At 42.8% G+C, this 19,778-nt stretch overlaps 1 protein-coding gene and 1 non-coding gene across 9 annotated transcripts in view; both read left to right on the top strand.

The window, feature by feature from the left end:
• The window catches only part of LOC124033655 (myosin-binding protein C, cardiac-type-like), a 40,288-nt gene extending 21,545 nt beyond the window's left edge, over positions 1-18,743 (top strand). For 2 of the 8 annotated variants that reach the window (XM_046345803.1, XM_046345802.1), the window contains 17 exons: positions 154-319; positions 413-519; positions 613-642; positions 768-907; positions 1,537-1,584; positions 2,382-2,541; positions 2,952-3,056; positions 3,386-3,574; positions 8,493-8,627; positions 9,170-9,337; positions 11,525-11,613; positions 12,433-12,628; positions 12,956-13,095; positions 14,066-14,225; positions 14,437-14,573; positions 14,961-15,147; positions 15,712-16,608. In XM_046345803.1, coding sequence (XP_046201759.1) covers positions 154-319; positions 413-519; positions 613-642; positions 768-907; positions 1,537-1,584; positions 2,382-2,541; positions 2,952-3,056; positions 3,386-3,574; positions 8,493-8,627; positions 9,170-9,337; positions 11,525-11,613; positions 12,433-12,628; positions 12,956-13,095; positions 14,066-14,225; positions 14,437-14,573; positions 14,961-15,147; positions 15,712-15,905 — 2,351 coding nt within the window. In that variant the 3' untranslated portion in view covers positions 15,906-16,608. Of the gene's footprint in view, positions 1-153; positions 320-412; positions 520-612; positions 643-767; positions 908-1,536; positions 1,585-2,381; positions 2,542-2,951; positions 3,057-3,385; positions 3,575-8,492; positions 8,628-9,169; positions 9,338-11,524; positions 11,614-12,432; positions 12,629-12,955; positions 13,096-14,065; positions 14,226-14,436; positions 14,574-14,960; positions 15,148-15,711; positions 16,609-16,634; positions 16,656-18,297 lie in introns of those variants that run through there. The other 6 variants (XM_046345801.1, XM_046345809.1, XM_046345805.1 and 3 more) reach the window with 5 other exon arrangements.
• LOC124034758 lies at positions 11,818-11,872 on the top strand. The gene has a single exon (XR_006838644.1). It is a non-coding gene; the product is annotated as a U7 small nuclear RNA (small nuclear RNA).
• Positions 18,744-19,778: the final 1,035 nt, after the last annotated feature.

Here is a 19,778-nt window from a genome sequence, read left to right as displayed (position 1 = left end):
GATATATACTGTATATCCATGTCACTTAGGATCCCCTAGTAAAAGTCCCCCAGAAAAACCTAGGATCATAATGAACACACCCCATATTCTGAAATACTTCATATACCACATACATTGTGAATCATCTCTGACCTCTGACTTCTGACCCTTTAGAGAAGGAACTGGAGGTGTACCAAAACATTGCTGACCTCACGGTGAAGGCAAAGGACGAGGCTGTGTTTAAGTGTGAGGTCTCAGATGAGACTGTGAAGGGTATCTGGTACAAGAACGGAGTGGAAGTGAAGGCCGATGCCAGGACCAATATTACACACATTGGCAGGTGAGAATGGTATCCATACTGTTGTACTGGGTAGCGTCAGAATGTTTGTTGAGTAGTTGGACAAATATTTGTGAAAATTATGTCTCACTGAAGGATCCACAAACTCACTATCGATGATGTCAAACCTGAGGACCAGGGTGACTACACCTTTGTTCCAGAGGGATACGCATTCAACCTCTCAGCCAAACTCAACTTCCTGGGTACTTTTACAATTACACCATGTCATGTGCCCCTGCATTTCACAATGATCCTTTTCATTTTATGAATTCATTGCGTGTTTGTCTGCTTCTCAGAGGTCAAGATCGATTATGTGCCTCGCCAAGGTATACCATGGTTTATTCTTCATCCTCGTAGCCTCTTATTTACTTGAAAATATTATATATCTTGGATTGCTGGATTAAGAATACATTTACATATGTTGCATGTCCATCATTCTTTATTCCTGAAGATCCTCCAAAGATCCACCTGGACTGCATGGGTCACACGGCCGACTCCACCATAATGGTGGTGGCTGGGAACAAGCTGCGACTGGACGTGCCCATCACTGGAGACCCAGCGCCTACTGTGATCTGGACAAAGGGAGAAAAGGTAAAGTTGCTGGTTTTCCTTATTAGCCACGCAGGCTAGCACATAGCCTCTATTCCAATCTTGGTAGGCCAGAACCAAATCTTGTGTGAACGCTGGCCTCTGACCAGTGGATGTTTAGGAGAGACTACCTCAGTTCCAACGACTGTACAGATGATCAGGTCTTCTAGGTAAGGCTTGCTGTGAGAAGACTGAACCACGTTGTTTTGTCTTCCCCATTAGTACGTCATAAGCTGTCTGATACTTTGTATGTTCACTCATACAATTAACTCTTCCACTACCATGTACTGTAGACTAGCTTAATTATTAATGTTTCTTTCCTTGTTTTTTTCAATATCAACTATGGTGTTTAGCTTGTTTTCCAATTTCAACTATGTGGTTTCCCATGTTCTCAATTGTCAAACCTTTTAATTGATGTCTTAGCTAATTGTGCCACTTTCATGGTGAGAGGGTCCCTTCCTCACCCACCCCAACAGGTAGGAGGTCTGCAGGTGATCACATGACCTAAATGTCCTCAGGTGACTGGTTGATTGCTGGGAACGGGAGGTTAGTTGGGGAGAAGGGGGAGACAAGAGGGGAATACCCTCTGGCCTCCTCTTCAGCAACCTTACTGCTTTGCTCTGCTCATGTAGGCTGGCTCTGAGGTGGCGGCAGAAACATGGAGCATCAAGGATGGGGATGTGAGTGTGGCCCTAAACACCAACGCTGAGACCTGTGCATGTCTCTTTTCAATCTCTATTACTACTTTCTCTCCATAGCACCTGGGTTCCAAAAAAATGCATCTCTTTCCCGTGTATATGTGTTTGTGCATTTGTGTCAGTCTCATGCTGTCCTTTCTCTTCTGGCATCCCTGTTACTATTCCTCATGCTCTCACACACTGTTCATTTCAAAACATCAAGGATTTATTTTGTCTGTGCCAATAGAAGCCTGGGTGGCAACATGTTGCCTGATAACTTAACACAGCATTCAATGTTAATTAAACAATGCATGCAGTTTCAGACTTCCATGACGATCAGGTAAGAGCATGTTCAACATCTTCTGCTGAAATGAAAGACATCGAAGGGGTGACACCAGGGCAGAACAGTAAGTATTATAGCTGCTTTTGCATGGCCATTTCAGCTGAGTCTATGAGTAAACCTCCCAGTGTGGTTGGTTTTCATGCCAAAAAAGCATGACCAGGTAAATCCTTTCCAGCCAATGTGTCTTGGAAAGTGTATTTCATCCTTTTTTGGCTTTGACAATAAACAGTATCATCAAGGGTGTGTTCACTATAACAGACCGGAAGCAAGCAAGCCAAAACAAGGAAGGACCTACCTGAATTTGTCCATTAAGAAACTCTCGTTTGCAACGGTGTGCACTAATGAATACACCCCAGATCAGATGATATAAACGGTTCCATTACGAATTGGAATTGATCCCTTAAGTTCAGCTGAATGAGAATGACTCCACTAATGATCTGCTGTCCTGATGAGTCAGGTGATGACAGAGGGAGATGGAAGGCTCCACGTGGAGAGCACCAAGGGACACTGTATCTTCACTATTGAGGGAGCGGATAAACAGGACGAGGGCCTCTACTCTGTGATTGTGCGGAACCCTGCTGGGGAGGACAAAGCTGACATTAACGTCAAAGTTGTTGGTAAGATACAACCACTGTCCACAAGGATTTTTGTTGATACATTTTCTCATTCTGTCATTAGTCAAAGAGATGAGACAAATTAGTTTAATCAGGTTGTGCCTTGCTTATCCTGTATTTTACACTATATTTTGGGAACTTGGGACAAAGGTTCTATCTGCATTTTTGTCCAAATGTAGTTATTGTCATAGCCTTGTTCTGTTCAATGTTCTCTGCCTATGTAGTACTCTAAATACCCCAATTAATTTTGTTAAGTTCAAAAGAATACTAGATAAAAATGACAGACACTATTCAAACCAATGAGGGTTTGAAACTTTAAAGCCAATTATCTCAGAATCATCTTTTTGCAGATAGAACCTTATAGTCCCAAGTCATCTTATTCATGTTTTTTAATGGCCTTTTCTTTTCCTCAGACGCGCCAGACCCTCCCTCGGCCCCAAGGATCCTCAGTGTTGGAGAGGACTCCTGCGTTGTCCAGTGGGACCCCCCTAAGTCAGATGGTGGCAACCCGATCATTGGTGAGGATATACAGTAGCGTGCATAATGTCTTACCAGATCTTATGTTCAGGCATACACAATGCTCACTTGTTTACAGCGAACATGTACAGAGAAAATATGAGTAGTTTGATTTTAGTATATTTATAGGTACAGTCACATGTCTATCAGTGGAGGCTGCTGGGATGACGGCTCATTAATAATGGCTGGAACGGAACTGAACGAACGGAACGGCATCAGACACATGGAAACCGTGTGTTTGATGCATTTGACACCATTCCACTGCAGCCATTAAGGTGCCACCAACCTCCTGTGATGTCTACAGCAACAATGTTTGACTTTTTCTTCCCAGGCTATGTGCTGGAGAGGAAGAAGAAGAAGAGCTACAGGTGGATGAGGCTGAACTTTGACCCCTACACGGATACTACCTATGAGGCCAAGAGGATGATAGAGGGTGTGGAATATGAGATGCGTGTCTATGCAGTGAACGCCATTGGCATGTCATGTCACAGCGCTGCCTCACAACCTTTCATCCCAGTGGGTGAGTTCCCCTCCTATGTGATTTTCTTTTATGTACATCTATGAAATTGAACTTCCCTGTTTGAGGGATGGGGAAATACATTTTGTTCCATGTAGCACCTCGTACAATCAGGTCAAAATGCGAACAGATATGTGTCCGCTTGTTGGTGTAAACTTTGGGCGGTGGATGGTCATCGTAGAGGCATGTACTCTCCCTTGGGTGGTCACACTGGACAGTCAGTCACTCGCCAGTCATATGATTATGTTTTAATGCACATCAATAACTCGATATTAAACTGATTCTGACAATAGGCAGATTATGCAATAGTCATGTAAACACCTTACCCTGATTATCTTAATCGGCGTGAGGTCAAAATCAAAGTAAACAAGCAGCAATTAAAACACCAGGTTTTCTAAGCAATCTTTTGAATTATTAGGACATGTGTAAACGGCTTAATCGGAGTTCCAGCAGTGCATTTGATCTGCACTTGTGACAGCACCAGCAGCGCAAGCTTCCCTCTTATGTGCGAGGGAAGTTACCACAAGAGGGCACAGTGGTCTGAAAGTATGTATTTTTACAATGCAATCATGTATTATGCCAAATCAATTAAATGAAACCATTACTTATGAGAAGCAATTCACCTCACATACTGTAACCTACTGTAACAGTGTAAGCTAGCCCATCTAGGTGTCACGATCACTGTCTTCCATCTCCCTGTCATAAATGAGCCAAGGAGCAGCGTGCATGTAATTCCACATCTTTAATAAAGTGAAACCTTCACAAAAAAACAGGTAAACAGATACCGAATGTGACGCAACCGTGGCGCACACAAACACTCACAGAAAATAAATCATTACCCACAAACACAGGTGGGAAAAAGGCTACCTAAGTATGCTTCCCAATCAGAGACAAAGATAGACAGCTGCCTCTGATTGTGATCCATACCAGGTCAAAAACGAAGAAATAGAAAACATAGAATGCCCACCCAAATCACACCCTGACCTAACCAAATAGAGAAATAAAAAGGTTCTCTAAGGTCAGGGCGTGACACTAGATGAATAATGCAGAGAAGTAATGAGCTGTGTCTGTGGAAAAACTGAAAGTATGCATCTTAGAAATAGTTTCCACATACAAACTGTATATGTCTGAACTCAGAATCAAGTAGGCTTCCCAAAAATAACATGGTTGCTGTGGTAGAAAGTTTACTTTGATTGGTGATGTTCTGCATTAATCAAAGTCCCATCAGGTAGCCTGATTTCAGATGTGTCCATGTAAACAGGATTATTAGGGAAATCGTTATTTTTGCATTGCATGTAAACGTTTTTATCAAACTATTATATTCATCTGAACAATCCCCAAGCTGACAAGGTACAAATCTGTCGTTTTGCCCCTGAACAGGCAGTTAACCCACTGTTCCTAGGCCGTCATTGAAAATAAGAATTTGTTCTTAACTGACTTGCCTAGTAAAATAAAGGTAAAATAAAAAAATTAAAAATAAATTCACAATAATCGTATTATTGTCCATGTATTGTCACACTGTCACATCAACACAACTTTTGTCCTGGCAGAGATTACTGATGTGAGCTGACCACGGAACATAAACAGAGCACAACAACAGAAGAAACAACCCCATTGTTCTGACTGCAGCTACATACCTGTTTTCTCTGAATATAATGTTGATATTATTTCCTTAATAATACAGTTGCGCTAATATGTCACAAAATTCCCAATTTGATGTATCAAATTGTATGTCTTTTTTTACATGATTTTAATTGGAAATGTACAAAACTGTTTCCATCCTAAAGTATTTGGATTACCCATATACATATTTTCAGTGGCAGTGTGTTTGATTGATGTCAGTGCTGTCTATCACTACAGTGAATTGTCTTGGGGGTTTCGCTACTGAGAGTTAAGTTTACAGATCCCCTAAGCCATGTAAGATCTGCTATGCAATCACAACGGGCACCTGTAACCACTCAACAACAACACGTGGTCATCTTGACATTTGGTTCCCATAGCATGCTGACTTGTGCTTGTAGGGAAAACATGTTTGGGTAGACACTGTCTAAAATAAGACTGGAGGAGGCGTCTTCAAGACAGAAATCGGTGTCTAGTGGAATTATGGGGCTCTCTTTGCTGTGTCTCTGATTCTTTTACCTTGGGTCCCCCTCTACTTTCTCCTCCTTCTCGGGGATGTGAGTGTGAACATCGAGGTATCTGGATGAACCAGATCTCCTGTAAGACAGCTGATTAGGAAACTATCTGTGGCATCCACCTCTATAAATAATGGCATGTAAGCGCGCGGCTGGGCTGGGACCAGCTGCTTAGAACACAGGGGCTAGCTGCTACTGTTGAGGCTGCTCTGGGAGGACATTGACCCAGCTGAACTGCTGCTGTCGAGTGCTATCACTGAGATAGAACAGATCGAGAGAGAGGAGCAGCAGCAGAGTAGATTGAGGCGTGTGGGAGACAAGGAACAGGAGGAGTACGACAAGCTCACTTCGAACAGCACTATCTTAACCTTATTCAAGGATGACCAAGCCAATGCTGCCAAAGACGGCCGAGAAGAAGCCGCCAGCGGAGGAAGTTCCAGTGGATGGTGCAGCAAAGGCACCGACAGAGGGGGAGGCCAAGCCAGACGCAGCAGCAGTACCTCCTCCAGAGGAACAAGCCTCAGATCTAGCACCAGAGACCCCTGTTGAGCCAGCAGCATCCGCAACAGAGCCAGTCCCAACAGAAGCACCCCCAGTTGAGGATGGGGCCTCTACGGCAGAAGGAGACACACCAGCCGATAGAGCCCCCCCTGCAGAGGGTGACCCAGCAGAGCCTGGCCCGGCACCAGAGCCCGCCCAGGCACCAGAGCCCGTACCAGAGTTGGAACCTCCTAGGAGTAGGCATTGATTTATTTTCCTCTAAGCTAGGGTCAACTATTAGGGGCATGGTTTGTGCTGTAATAAATACTGGGATTTCTTTAATGATAATGATGATAATAAGATAGAAGGTAAACCCTGGCTGTGGTTTCTGTGCTTCTGTTCTCCTTTTTACTGTTATTGTAAGGGGCAATGTAAGTAGGAATGGACAGTGCCACCTTCATTGGTAAATCAGAGATGTTTGTTGTATGTTTTGTCTCACAGGCGCAAAAGAGAAGAAAAGTTTTCTACTAACAGACTTTCCTGTGTTGTTGTTTGTGTGTTGGCTAATAAAATGAAAAGGATGTTTATCAAACTATTGTTTGCTGTGTTCCTGTACTGCCTGTAGACGACGGTTGGTCTTTTCCATTCAGTCTGGCCCTTTAAACACAGACTGACCTCTGACCTCTACTACATGCCTACATGGCTCCCCTGTCTGGTTAACCTGTGACATGGGACCATGGGCTCAGGGCCCAGGGGAAAGGCAACTCTAAAACTCAACCTCTGATGGCTGTCAGCTTGAGCTTATTTTAGTCTGCTTTTGTAGGATGTCTCTGTATGCTAATGTGTTGTTACATGCAAACTGTTTGTGGTACAAATCAGCTATGACAGGATAAATTACAAATAACCTCAGTTCTCTCTGTTGATATTAGGAGGATTATTCATGAAATACATCTTTAGACTTATGGATGTAAACAAAAAATGAGTAAGATACTCTCTATTTGTTTCTCCATTGTTATTTACCCATTTTCTAAGAAAAATGGTGAGATAAACATGACATTAAGATTTATAGGGACTGAATGGTTTCCATAGTAGCATTGTTGCAGCTAGCCCAGTATTGCAGTCTGGTCTCATAGACTAGACGTAACATAGTAAAGGTAAATCCAGAACGCTAATATTAGCATGATATGTCACGTTTGGTATGGTTACCACAGGAGGTTGGTGGCACCTTAGTTGGGGAGGACGGGCTCATGGTAATGACTGGAGCGGAATAATTGGAATGGTATCAAACACATCAAACACTTGGTTTCCATGTGTTTGATGCCATTCCATTTACTCTGTTCTGGCCATTATTATGAGCCGGACTCCCCTCAGCAAACTCCACTGATGGTTACATAAGACAGATGGTTACTTAACTTCTTGGTGACAGAGGGGCAGTATTGAGTAGCTTGGATGAATAAGGTGCCCAGAGTAAACTGCTACTCTGTCCCAGTTGCTAATGAATGCATATTATTAGTAGTATTGGATAGAAAACACTCTGAAGTTTCTAAAACTGTTTGAATGATGTCTGTGAGTATAACAGAACTCATATGGCAGGCGAAAACCTGATAAAAAATCCAACCAGGAAGTGGGAAATCTGAGGTTGGTCGATTTTCAACTCATTCCCTATTGAAGATACAATGGGATATTGGTCATGTTGCACTTCCTACGGCTTCCACTAGATGTCAACAGTTTTTAGAACTTTGTTTGAGGCTTTACTGTGAAGTGGGGGCGAATGAGAGGGGAATGAGTCAGAGGTCTGGCAGAATGCTTTGAGAGGTAGCTCGCGTTTGGATTTGTTTACAAAATGCCCTAACAAAGGAAGGTATTTGGACATAAATTATGAACTTTATCGAACAAATCAAACATTTATTGTGGAACTGGGATTCCTGGGAGTGCATTCTGATGAAGATCATCAAAGGTAAGTGAATATTTATAATGCTATTTCTGACTCATGTTGACTACACAACATGGCGGATATCTCTTTGGCTGTTTTGGTTTTTGAGCGCCTTACTCAGATTATTGCATGGTGTGCTTTTTTTCCGTAAAGTATTTTTGAAATCTGACACAGCGGTTGCATTAAGGAGGAGTTTATCTAAAGTTCCATGTATAATAGTTGTATCTTTTATCAATGTTTATTATGAGTATTTCTGTGAATTGATGTGGCTCTCTGCAAAATCACATTGATTTCTTATGTAGACTACAATAATGTTGCCGAAATCCCTCTCTTCCTTACCCCCTCTCTCTCTCTCTCTCTCTCTCTCTCTAAGCCCCAACCAGTGAGCCCGTCGGCCTGTGCGTGGATGACATCAGTGACACTACCATCTCACTGAAGTGGAGAACCCCGGAGCATCTGGGTTCGTCTGAGCTGCATGGCTATGGGGTCGAGTACTGCAAGGAGGGCTGTGAGTACTGCATTCAATATTTTGATCCCTGACACACACACTCACACAATATCTGGGTAGATAAGGAGGAGGATGGCATGAAAGCTGTTGAAGAGAGTATTTCAGTTAGGAACACACTATTTGAAAAACAACCTATCAATATAGAAAAACTGTCAAATAAATCCAAATGCAGCAACATTTCAGAGAGCATAGCCTGTTTAATTAAAAAAAAATCTTGACCCTCTTACATAAAACGACATCCTCTATCATGCTAGCTGTATCACACTTTCCACGATGAGCCATTATCTATAAAGCTTTGGTTTTAGTCTGACAACATCAAAGGCCTAAGTTGTCAAGAGTGGTTTGAGCCAGGGACCATTAGCACAATGCGTAGGTAATTAAATCAATCCCTCCGGGGCTGGCTATGCTGGCCAGCTGCACGTCAATGTTCTAACTCAATCCATGCAGGCAGCCCTAGTTGTGATGACATATGGGGATGGGGCACTGAGCCTTCTTCGGATGTTGCGTTTTGACACGTCTGTCTGGCCGTCTCTTGCCCACAGCTGATGAATGGGTGCCAGCTTTCGAGGGTCTGACAGAGAGGACATCTGTGATCATCCGGGACCTGCCAACCGGGGAGAAGATGCAGTTCCGTGTCAGAGCCTACAACATGGCAGGGCCCAGTGCACCTATCTCCCTAGCACAGGCCGTCACTATCCGCGAGATCATGCGTAAGCATTCCCCCATGATTGCTTAAAACAAATCCAATTTTTCAATTATACCCTCCCTCCCATACAATGAGCATGAAGTCAAAACATGTACAAGACATAAATATTTTTTTTACCAGGGAAGTTCCTAAAACACTTGCACTGTAAGAGTAAGACATCAGTTTGTTCAAAACCCAAAGGTTGTAATGGAAAGTATGTGAGGTGTCCTGTTGTTGTCTCCTCTCTCCTATTTCTCTACAGTTTGAGATATTTAGCTGATGAGGCTTGAAGTAAGCCTCCACTACCCTACATGGATCTCAGGGCTCACAGATCATGTTTGGGAACATACATACATTGCCAAGGTCATCAGCTATTTCGCTCTCAGCACCTAACAGATTAGTTGTGAGGTGTATTTTGAGTTCTCAGATGTACACTGAAGCCCCCAGCCTTTGCACTTGCTGACAGGATGGTATTATCACTAAGTGCTGATTGGCAGTAAGGACATTTCACGGTAACAGTGACACTGAGACTCAGATTTTTCACTTTAAAATGCATGTCAAACAAAAACCAATGATTGCAAAGTTAAACAAACCATACAACTCTATGCATAATGACTGCGTTTAACATTTTCCATTGAAAGTGTTACAAAAACCCATTTACTTGTAGAACAGTGCAGATGCAAAGTTTGGCAAAAGAATGGTGGCACAAACTTTCCTTCTGTTACCAAACTTTGCATCTGCACTGTTATTCAAGTAAATGGGTTTTTGTAACATTTTCTGTGGAAATTGTTAAAAGTAGTTCCTGTGCATAGAGTTGTATGGTTGGTTTAATTCTCCAATTATTGGTTTTTGATTGACATACATGTTAAAGTGAAAGTCTGTGTCACCGTTACCGTGGAATTGCACTGAAAAGCACTTGATGTTGTCAACTCACGCTTATTACTACCGACCGCACAGGTGGTTGGTCAATGTACATGAGCAGTAACTCATTGGATCAGTAATGGTGCCATCAAGCTAAACGTGATAGTTGAAAGGTATTGTAATGAAACAGAAGGGAGCAGGTCTCGAACCCTCGACCTTCGAGCCCGAGGTCCGGCGCGCTATCGCAAAAGCATGCTCATGCGGCAGAGTCGATTTCCGCACAGTCTAAGGGAAAAGTCTGAGCCATGAACCAACTTCTAGGGTTGGGCGGTATGCATATTTTCATGCCATTCCTGTACCATAGAGGGGTATACGGTATTACTGGCAGTGCACACAAAGGCCGGTATTTTTTCCCCCAAAAATTCCCACAGCGGACACTAGCTAAATGCTAACAAGCGGACATAAACTAATTGCAAGAACAGACAACCGAGCTCATAAAGTTATATAACTACAGTATCTGAAAGGCTAATCAGTTTGCTGCAGCACAAAGAAATGTTTGGCAGCCAGGATTTTTATCCAGGGGGGGATTTGATTGTTTCTGCCATAACCAAGAAGCTTGATCTTGCGAGCTAGCCACTAAGTTAGGAAGTTAGCAAACCAAATGCATAGCTGGAGCCCTGAGCTAGAGATCATTTATTTGATAGTGAAAACTTATAGTTATAAGCAGTGGCGTAGCACACACCCCCGAGAGGCGGGTAGGCCCCGAGCTTTAGGGTACTGATGGCATTGGCATAATTTCAGGTAAACTGAGGGTAGGCTATAGCAAAGTGACTTTATTTATTCTATTTTCTGCATTCCTACACAATTTAAAAATGTCTAAAATGCTGTACAGAGAACAGCAAAAACAAGTAATTGACAACAATTGACTTCAGTCATTATCACCTTGGCTGCTATACCTTCATTCACCTCAGTTGATAAGGGACATAAATAACATTCTTCAGCAACATATCTTACAGCAATTAGCTGCTACGCATTGGCTCAGCACCGGAATTTAAAACTTGAGTTTAGATTCAAGTCAAACAGCTGTAACCTAGTCAATTACAGCCATCGTCCACCTCTGCACTGCTTTGAGAGGAAAGTTGGGCTGTTCACTGCAATCAGACAAACAGTCTTCCCGCCCACTCCGAGGTGTCTGCATGGTCCTAAAGCCAGCCCAAATTGACACCCCTGATTGACAGTATTGAGAATACGGTATACCGCCCAAGCCTACCACTTTCCCCGCACACGCACACCACAAAACTGTACCCAAACACTTTTATTCATTGACATCTTATGACATTTTTGTTAACAGAGAAACCCAAAATCTGGATTCCTAGAAATCTCCGCCAGACCCTCATCAAGAAAGTGGAGGAGACAATCAACCTTGTGATCCCTTTCCAGGTATGGGGTAGAGTACACCCTTCACACTCTATAGGATGAATGTACTGTATATATGCTGGTGCCCTTGCCCATAAGAGAAATATGTTGAATGAAATTGCTATTTCATTTTCTTTGGTGCACGTTGAGTTATGGAATGTTGCTACCAACGTGAAACAATATGACAGTTTACTATGGAATACCAGTCCTACCTATCTATAGGGTTTGGAAAATTTGCTCTTTTAGTATTTGTCCAGTAGGTTTCCTCAAGGCGAAAGCTCCCATTTGTATGTCAAAAATAATCAAACAAAATTATTGCAAAAACACAACAGTAAATACTACAGTATACTACAGTCTGCAAAAATACTACAGTATATCACGCTATGTCTCTTTATTCCTTTCTGCTTTTCCCTCAAGACTATAAATACATACAGCTTCAGTTTTGAAACTGTATCCTAGTAACACATGCAATTGACAGACTGATAACTGATACAGACATGATTATCTTAAGCAGCTCATAGTGAGTAACTGCTGAATACCACAAGCCAAGGAGTCTGGGCCACCGCCAAATGTACCACCATCTACTGTATTCATTAGGAACATTTATCTAGGTTCAAATCTGCCATACAAATATCTGAACAATATCATATTTCAAATGTCTTGGTCTGGAGATGCTGAAATCATCATCACCCCTGGAACTGTAATGATTATTTAGTAAACGTAGGTTACTGAGGAAAACCAATATTTCACACATATTAACTTACTTGTACTGTAGTCCTACAGAATCTGGTTTGGTCTTTCTAAAAAATATTAGATTGTTTATATTATTATTTGTTATTTTAGGGCAAGCCTAGGCCTGTGATCACCTGGAGTAAAGATGGGGAGCATCTGAACCCGAAGCAGGTCAGCGTCCGAAACAGTGACACCGACACAATCCTGTTCATCCGCAAGTCAGAGAGGAAGGACTCTGGGAAGTATGAAGTCAAGCTGCAGATTGAGAATGTTGAGGACACAGCCAGCATCTCAATTCAGATAGTCGGTGAGGGCTCCTCACAACTCTAATGGTTTTGAATATAAATGGTTTATGATTGATCAGTGGCACGATCAATTCACTCAGAATGGGTTTATGCTGTATCTGAGTTAACTATGAAACTGACATGTTCCGCAAGTGACACATCCCGCAAGCTGGTCCCATTATCGTTGGATATTGAAACAAAACCACACCTGTCCCTAAGATAACACGTAAACAATATTCTACGTGTACCCACCGTGTGGTTTACATTTCTCTGTAAATGATTCGATTGGAGTTTAAGGTAAAGTTATGGTACAGTATGTTGACTCGATAAATGTGATTTCTTATCTTTAGATTTGCCTGGGTCTCCAGAGAAACTGAAGATCATGGATGTTTGGGGCTTCAATGTGGCTCTGGAGTGGAAGCCACCCAAGGACAATGGAAATTGTGAAATAACTGGCTACATGGTTCAGAAGGCTGACAAGAAGACCATGGTGAGAGTCAATGTGCTGGGCAGTGTCGAACATGAAAATGTTCTCTTCATCAATTTGAGCAAGAGGTTCATTGATCAGACAATATTGAATGAGGAAAGTTATACACTGCCCCTCCCATGGCAGGTTCAGGAAAGCATTATCTATATTCTAAATGATGATTAGGCTAATATTTATTTTCTAACTGACACACAGAGGTCATCCCAGTGTGTGTGAGAGAGAGGACGAGCTGCCTGATAATTAGCTGTTAGTTCTCTGGCTGGGCTCAGAGTGAACTATGCCAAGCTCTGAGTGCCAAGGCAAGGTAGCTAAGCTCTCTGACACAAGGCCATAATTGACTCATGTATGTACACTATGTGAGGGGAAGAATGCTACATGGTCACCGATGGGTATTTTACCCTCCCTTGTGACACACAGTCAGCCACAGCTAGGCAGAGAGCCTTTGTGGGCAAGGAAAACTGCATGCTGGGCCTGTTTGTTTGAGCTCCAACTGCCACCTTCCACCACCCCAGGCAGCCACCCAGAGCACAGCAAGCCAAGCACACCCTGTTTTTAGCCCCCAGCCTTGGCCTCATACTGGACATGGCTTGTCTGTTTAGTGATGGAAACCCATTGTACTTCTGAGCTGCAAGGTTAGTGGCTAAATAAAAAGCTCCCTATTCAGGTTTCACACAAGTCATTATTAGACCCAATTAATTTCCTACATCTCACTATGGCAGGCTGTGAGATATGAGATTATCATGTTACAAAGAACACTATCTCATTTGGGATATCGGAGATGCCCCATTACTAAATATAACACAGTTGGGCCCCTTTGTTTGGCAAACATTCAATGGAGTTGGCATGCATTCTCATTCTCTCAAGACACATTACACTGACATTGTGGTTGAGTTGTTCTGTAGTATTTTGGTAGCCCTAAAATATTGTCTCACTTAAAAATGAAGAGTTTGACTAAAATATGGTTGGTTTTCAGGAATGGTACACTGTCTATGAACTATATAGGCGAACTAACTGTGTGGTGGCTGATCTCATCATGGGGAATGAATACATCTTCCGTATCTACGCTGTGAACATGGTAGGCCTCAGCCTAGAGCCCTGCTTCTCAGCAGACAGTGCCTACATCCAGAAAACAGGTGGGCTCCCATACCTGATGCTCCGTTCATGACAGCAATACCACCATGACATCATAACTATAAACAAACAATAGCTATACATTTATGTATGCAGGAGCAGCATTCATATGAAATTAATTTTAAAAAAAACATCCCCTACTGCCACCTGTGTAAAAACCCATCAACTTTCTGAACAAAGGTTGAGCACTGCATCTGTTCATCTGTTCACCAGGTTTCGAATACAAGCCTCCAACCTACAAGGAGCATGACTTTTCCGAGGCGCCTAAATTCACACACCCTCTAGTGAGCCGTTCAGTCATAGCAGGCTACAACGCCACCCTCAGCTGCTCTGTCAGAGGCATCCCCAAGGTGAGGTGTCCCTATACAGGCGAGAATGACGAAGCTATGCTGCTAACCATGAATGATATAGTGATTTATCACCATCAGAATGACCATCAAATCAGCACGACTATTACATTATCATCAAGTCTGCTACTAATACTGTAGGGGGATGTCAAGCATGTCCTGACCAGTAAAACAGTAAAAACTATGATCCTTAGTTATAGCAGATAGACATAATTGAATTGTTTTTTCCACATGCATTACTTTAGGCACATCTAGTTCACATTGTAACCTCTCTAGTTCACATTGTAACCTCTCTAGTTCACATTGTAACCGCTCTAGGTCACATTGTAACCTCTCTAGTTCACATTGTAACCTCTCTAGTTCACATTGTAACCTCTCTCTCTCTCTCAGCCCAAAGTGACATGGTACAAAAACAAGATGGACATCTCCAACGAGGCCAAGTACCGTATGTTCAGTAAGCAGGGCGTACTCACCCTGGAGATCCGCAAGCCCTGCTCATTTGATGGGGGAGTGTACATGTGCAAAGCAGTCAACGCCAGTGGAGAAGATGTAGTGGAGTGCAAGCTGGAGATTCGCCGTAAGTATCCCTAACCACTACTCACCTTTTCTCTGCTGGTGAGCTCCTTAACACACCTGGCCTGCCAACCAACTGCCAAATCCATTGTCAATCTTGTATGCTTAGTGGCTAGTTTATTAGGTACACCACCCTGTTCACGAAAATGGTTCGCTCCTACAGACAATTAATCATGTGGCCGTGGCTTGTTATATAAAGCAAGCAGACAGGCATCAAGGCATCCAGTTACTGTTCGATTGAACGTAAGAATGGGCAAAATGAGTGACCTAAGTGACTTTGAGCATGATATGATCGTCGGTGCCAGGTGTGTTCCAGTATCTCAGAAATGGCTGGCCTCCTGGGCTTTTCACGCACAACAGTGTCTAGGGGTCACCAAGAATAGTGTGACAAACAAAAAACATCCAGGCAACGGCGGTCCTGTGGGGGAAAAAAACTCATTGATGAGAGGTCGAAGGAGAATGGCAAGAATGGTGCAATCTAACAGGCGGGCCACAAACTGGCAAATAACGACGCAGTGGTGTGCAGAATGGCATCCAGGAATGAACAACTCATTGGTCTTTGTCACAGATGGGCCATTGCAGCAGATGACCGGGTTCCACTCCTATCAGCTAAACACAAGAAGTGGCTCCAGTGGGCACACGATCACCAACACTGGACAATTGCGGTGTGGAAATACATTGCCTGGTCCGAAGAATCCCGGTTGCTGTTGCGTCATGCTGATGGCAGAGTCAGGACTTCGCGTAAACAGCTTGAGTCTATAGCCCCATCCTGCCTGGTGTCGATGGTACAGGCTGGTGGCGGTGGTGTAATGGTGTGGTGAATGTTTTCCTGGTACACGTTAGGGCCCTTGATACCAATTCAGCAATGTTTCCATATCCTGAAGAATTCAGGCAAAGGGGGGACCGACCCGGTACTAGATTGATGTACCTAATAAACTGTCCACTGAGTGTGCATGGTGATTGTCAAGATTTCCAACTTCCTATGTACTTCACTCTGTTTACAGTCTGGAACAGGTACCCTTAGTACATATGTGTCCATCAAATATGAAGTCATATATGAATGTCTGAAAATGTCATCATATATGAATGCTTCAAACTCATATTTGAAACATGATTTGGGGTTCCCTTATGAAATAATACATTTGGACATCAAATCTGAGAGGGAAGAATTCTACTTGTACATGTTAAATGGTATGTTCAAATCTAGAACATGTATCATGGTAATCATTGTATGTTCTAGTGGGCAAATACAGTAAATCTATTCTTCCTATTTGAGATTTCATTTTAACATATACAGACATATCATTATGTCTTCATACGGGTATATTAACTCCCTGACGGACCTTTAGAATGTACACTGGAATACATGTAAAGGTTCTAAATGGATCCTGCCACCATGACATGATCCATCTCCTCTGACGTGTGTCTCTCCTTCTGTCTGTAACCCCACCATGCTGTGTCCTGTCATGCTTCTACCCATTTTATTCCCAGCACCTGGCACTTTCCCCCAAGGTAAGCCCCCACACTCAATAATAACTGAGGTCAATCCCGTCATTATACAACTGTTTCATTTGTGTTCATTTGAGAAGAATAAAAGGTGTGCAAAAATACTTAACCCTAATTGTTTCTGGAAATCGCTCTGCATAAGACCGTCTGCTAAATGACTAAAATGTCAATGTACTAGACGTTACAGTATGTAACAATGTGCATTGTCCATCTCACTTAATTTAAGGTCAAATATGTTACAAAATATTGGATAATGTGAAAGTATAAGACATGTTTTATCTCATCTGTACACTATAGATTTTTAGAAAAATCTATCTTGATATTAACAAATTGAACTGGAGATGTTATTCTAATCCCAATGTTATTGAAGAACGTAAACATTTCCTCAGTGGTATTTTTTATCAAATGGCATGGATATTATAAATAATATACACTGCTCAAAAGAATATAGGGAAAACTAAAATAACACATCCTAGATCTGAATGAATGAAATATTCTTATTAAATACTTTTTTCTTTACATAGTTGAATGTCCTGACAACAAAATCACACACAAATTATCAATGGAAATCAAATTTATCAACCCATGGAGGTCTGGATTTGGAGTCACACTCAAAATTAAAGTGGAAAAACACAATACAGGCTGATCCAACTTCGATGTAATGTCCTTAAAACAAGTCAAAATGAGGCTCAGTAGTGTGTGTGGCCTCCACGTGCCTGTATGACCTCCCTACAACGCCTGGGCATGCTCCTGATGAGGTGGCGGATGGTCTCCTGAGGGATCTCCTCCCAGACCTGGACTAAAGCATCCGCCAACTCCTGGACAGTCTGTGGTGCAACGTGGCGTTGGTGGATGGAGCGAGACATGATGTCCCAGATGTGCTCAATTGGATTTAGGTCTGGGGAACGGGCGGGACAGTCCATAGCATCAATGCCATCCTCTTGCAGGAACTGCTGACACACTCCAGCCACATGAGGTCTAGCATTGTCTTGCGTTAGGAGGAACCCAGGGCCAACCGCATCAGCATATGGTCTCACAAAGGGTCTGAGGATCTCATCTCGGTACCTAATGGCAGTCAGGCTACCTCTGGCGAGCACATGGAGGGCTGTGCGACCCCCCCCAAAGAAATGCCACCCCACACCATGACTGACCCACCGCCAAACCAGTCATGCTGGAGGATGTTGCAGGCAGCAGAACATGCTACCACTAGAGTGAAAGCACCGCCAGCATTCAAAAGTGACCAAAACATCAGCCAGGAAGCATAGGAACTGAGAAGTGGTCTGTGGTCACCACCTGCAGAACGACTCCTTTATTGGGGGTGTCTTGCTAATTGCCTATAATTTCCACCTGTTGTGTATTCCATTTGCACAACAGCATGTGAAATGTATTGTCAATCAGTGTTGCTTCCTAAGTGGACAGTTTGATTTCACAGAAGTGTGATTGACTTGGAGTTACATTGTGTTGTTTAAGTGTTCCCTTTATTTTTTTGAGCAGTGTATTTTACATAGTCTAGAATTAAAATGTAAAATCAAATAGTCTAAAATAGTGAAGTATTATCACTCATTCATTGATCACCAACAATAAGCTCTAGTATGTTTGATTTATGAATTGGAAATATGATTCACGACTTAGACTAATTGCCTTGCAGCTCAAATCACCAAAGAGGAGAGGGATAAGCAGACGAACAAGGCTGATTAGGTGTAAAGAAGCCGGTTGAAGATAGGATGGATGTCCTGTCTCATACTACACGGACCTCCACTGGGACACTGGCCAGACTACAGCTCAATGTGAAGAGACCAGAGATAATCCATTAGCTTTCATTACCCTGTGTCCCACTACCACCCCGTTATGTGCACATGCCAATCTTCCCAGTTCCCTGTTGTGAAATCATCTCACATAGGTCATCCAAGGCACTACATTCATCCACATTGTGTTATTGTACCTTTATTTATTTCATGGAATAATTTGAGGAGCAAAGGACTGCATTGTTTAATTCACTCTTGCATCCTTAGTAGAAAAAAAATATTGAGTATTAGTGGCAAAGATCATTTGTTTTATGTATGAAAAATAAATGCAAAGCTTTGTCAACGGGCAGTAGGTGCCCCTTTTATTCTCACTTATTCACATGCAAGTCTATCCCAGGTTTCTAGGGTGCCCAATCATACTCATATTCCCAGCTGTAAACTGGTGATAATGCAAGTTAAGTAAACCACTACCCCTGATGTGGCCTGTTCACTAGTGGGGGCCTTATAAAACCCCACCATTGTTTAACATGGGAAACAGACAGTGGACAGGGGTTAACACTGAGATGAATACACAGGTGGAGCAGCACTCGTGTGCCTCATACTGCCCTACCCACAGAACATGATCACTATGAGGTCAACAAACAGTTGATGCTGTGACACTTGAATGAACAAAAGTGGGAATGAACAAAGCCTAATTAAGGCCAAAAGAGGATACTGCAATATGCTTAATGTGTTTGGCCCAGTGGGAGGTGTGGGGAGGGTTGGAATGTCCCATTCCCCCTGGGGGTGCATCGCTGGGAGGTGAAATGTTTGGTCAAGCCACGTCCATTGCCAAACAGGGTGTGAGAGGTAAGGCTGCTCCTGTTGGTTTCTGAGGTCCACTGCCAACCACCTACCTTCATCCACATGGCACATTTAAAACAAACACAGAATTGTCAAACTTGGTGTAGATTTGACATGTCATATTCAAGTCCATAGTTCATGTGCACTTGTCCACTTCCAGCCCCATCATGATGTTGTTGTTGTTACACCCCTCGCAAGGTTTGTATGTGTTAAAGGAACAGGGGCAGGTGACATGGACACCATCAACAGGGTTCTTTTTTAACCCATAATGCATTCAAACCTTTCCACACACCAGTCAGAGGAGCCAATTGGGAGAGGTGTCAGTGCCCTGGTGCACTGTGAACCATTTATAGCAATGATGATTTCAACAGCACCCTTGAGTAGCACTATGGTCAGTCAGTCAGACAGAACCTAACATTGTAGGCAAAGAAAAACACTCCCGATAAGTCCTGATGAGGTCAAAATTAGGCCAACTTAACTGTGTGTCAGTGTGGGGCAAATAAATGATACGAATGAGTGAGAATGTCTGTTAGAAATCTTG

This window comes from Oncorhynchus gorbuscha, linkage group LG04, assembly GCF_021184085.1.
Source record: "Oncorhynchus gorbuscha isolate QuinsamMale2020 ecotype Even-year linkage group LG04, OgorEven_v1.0, whole genome shotgun sequence".
Lineage (NCBI taxonomy): Eukaryota > Metazoa > Chordata > Actinopteri > Salmoniformes > Salmonidae > Oncorhynchus > Oncorhynchus gorbuscha.
This window is presented reverse-complemented; position numbering and strand designations above follow the sequence as displayed.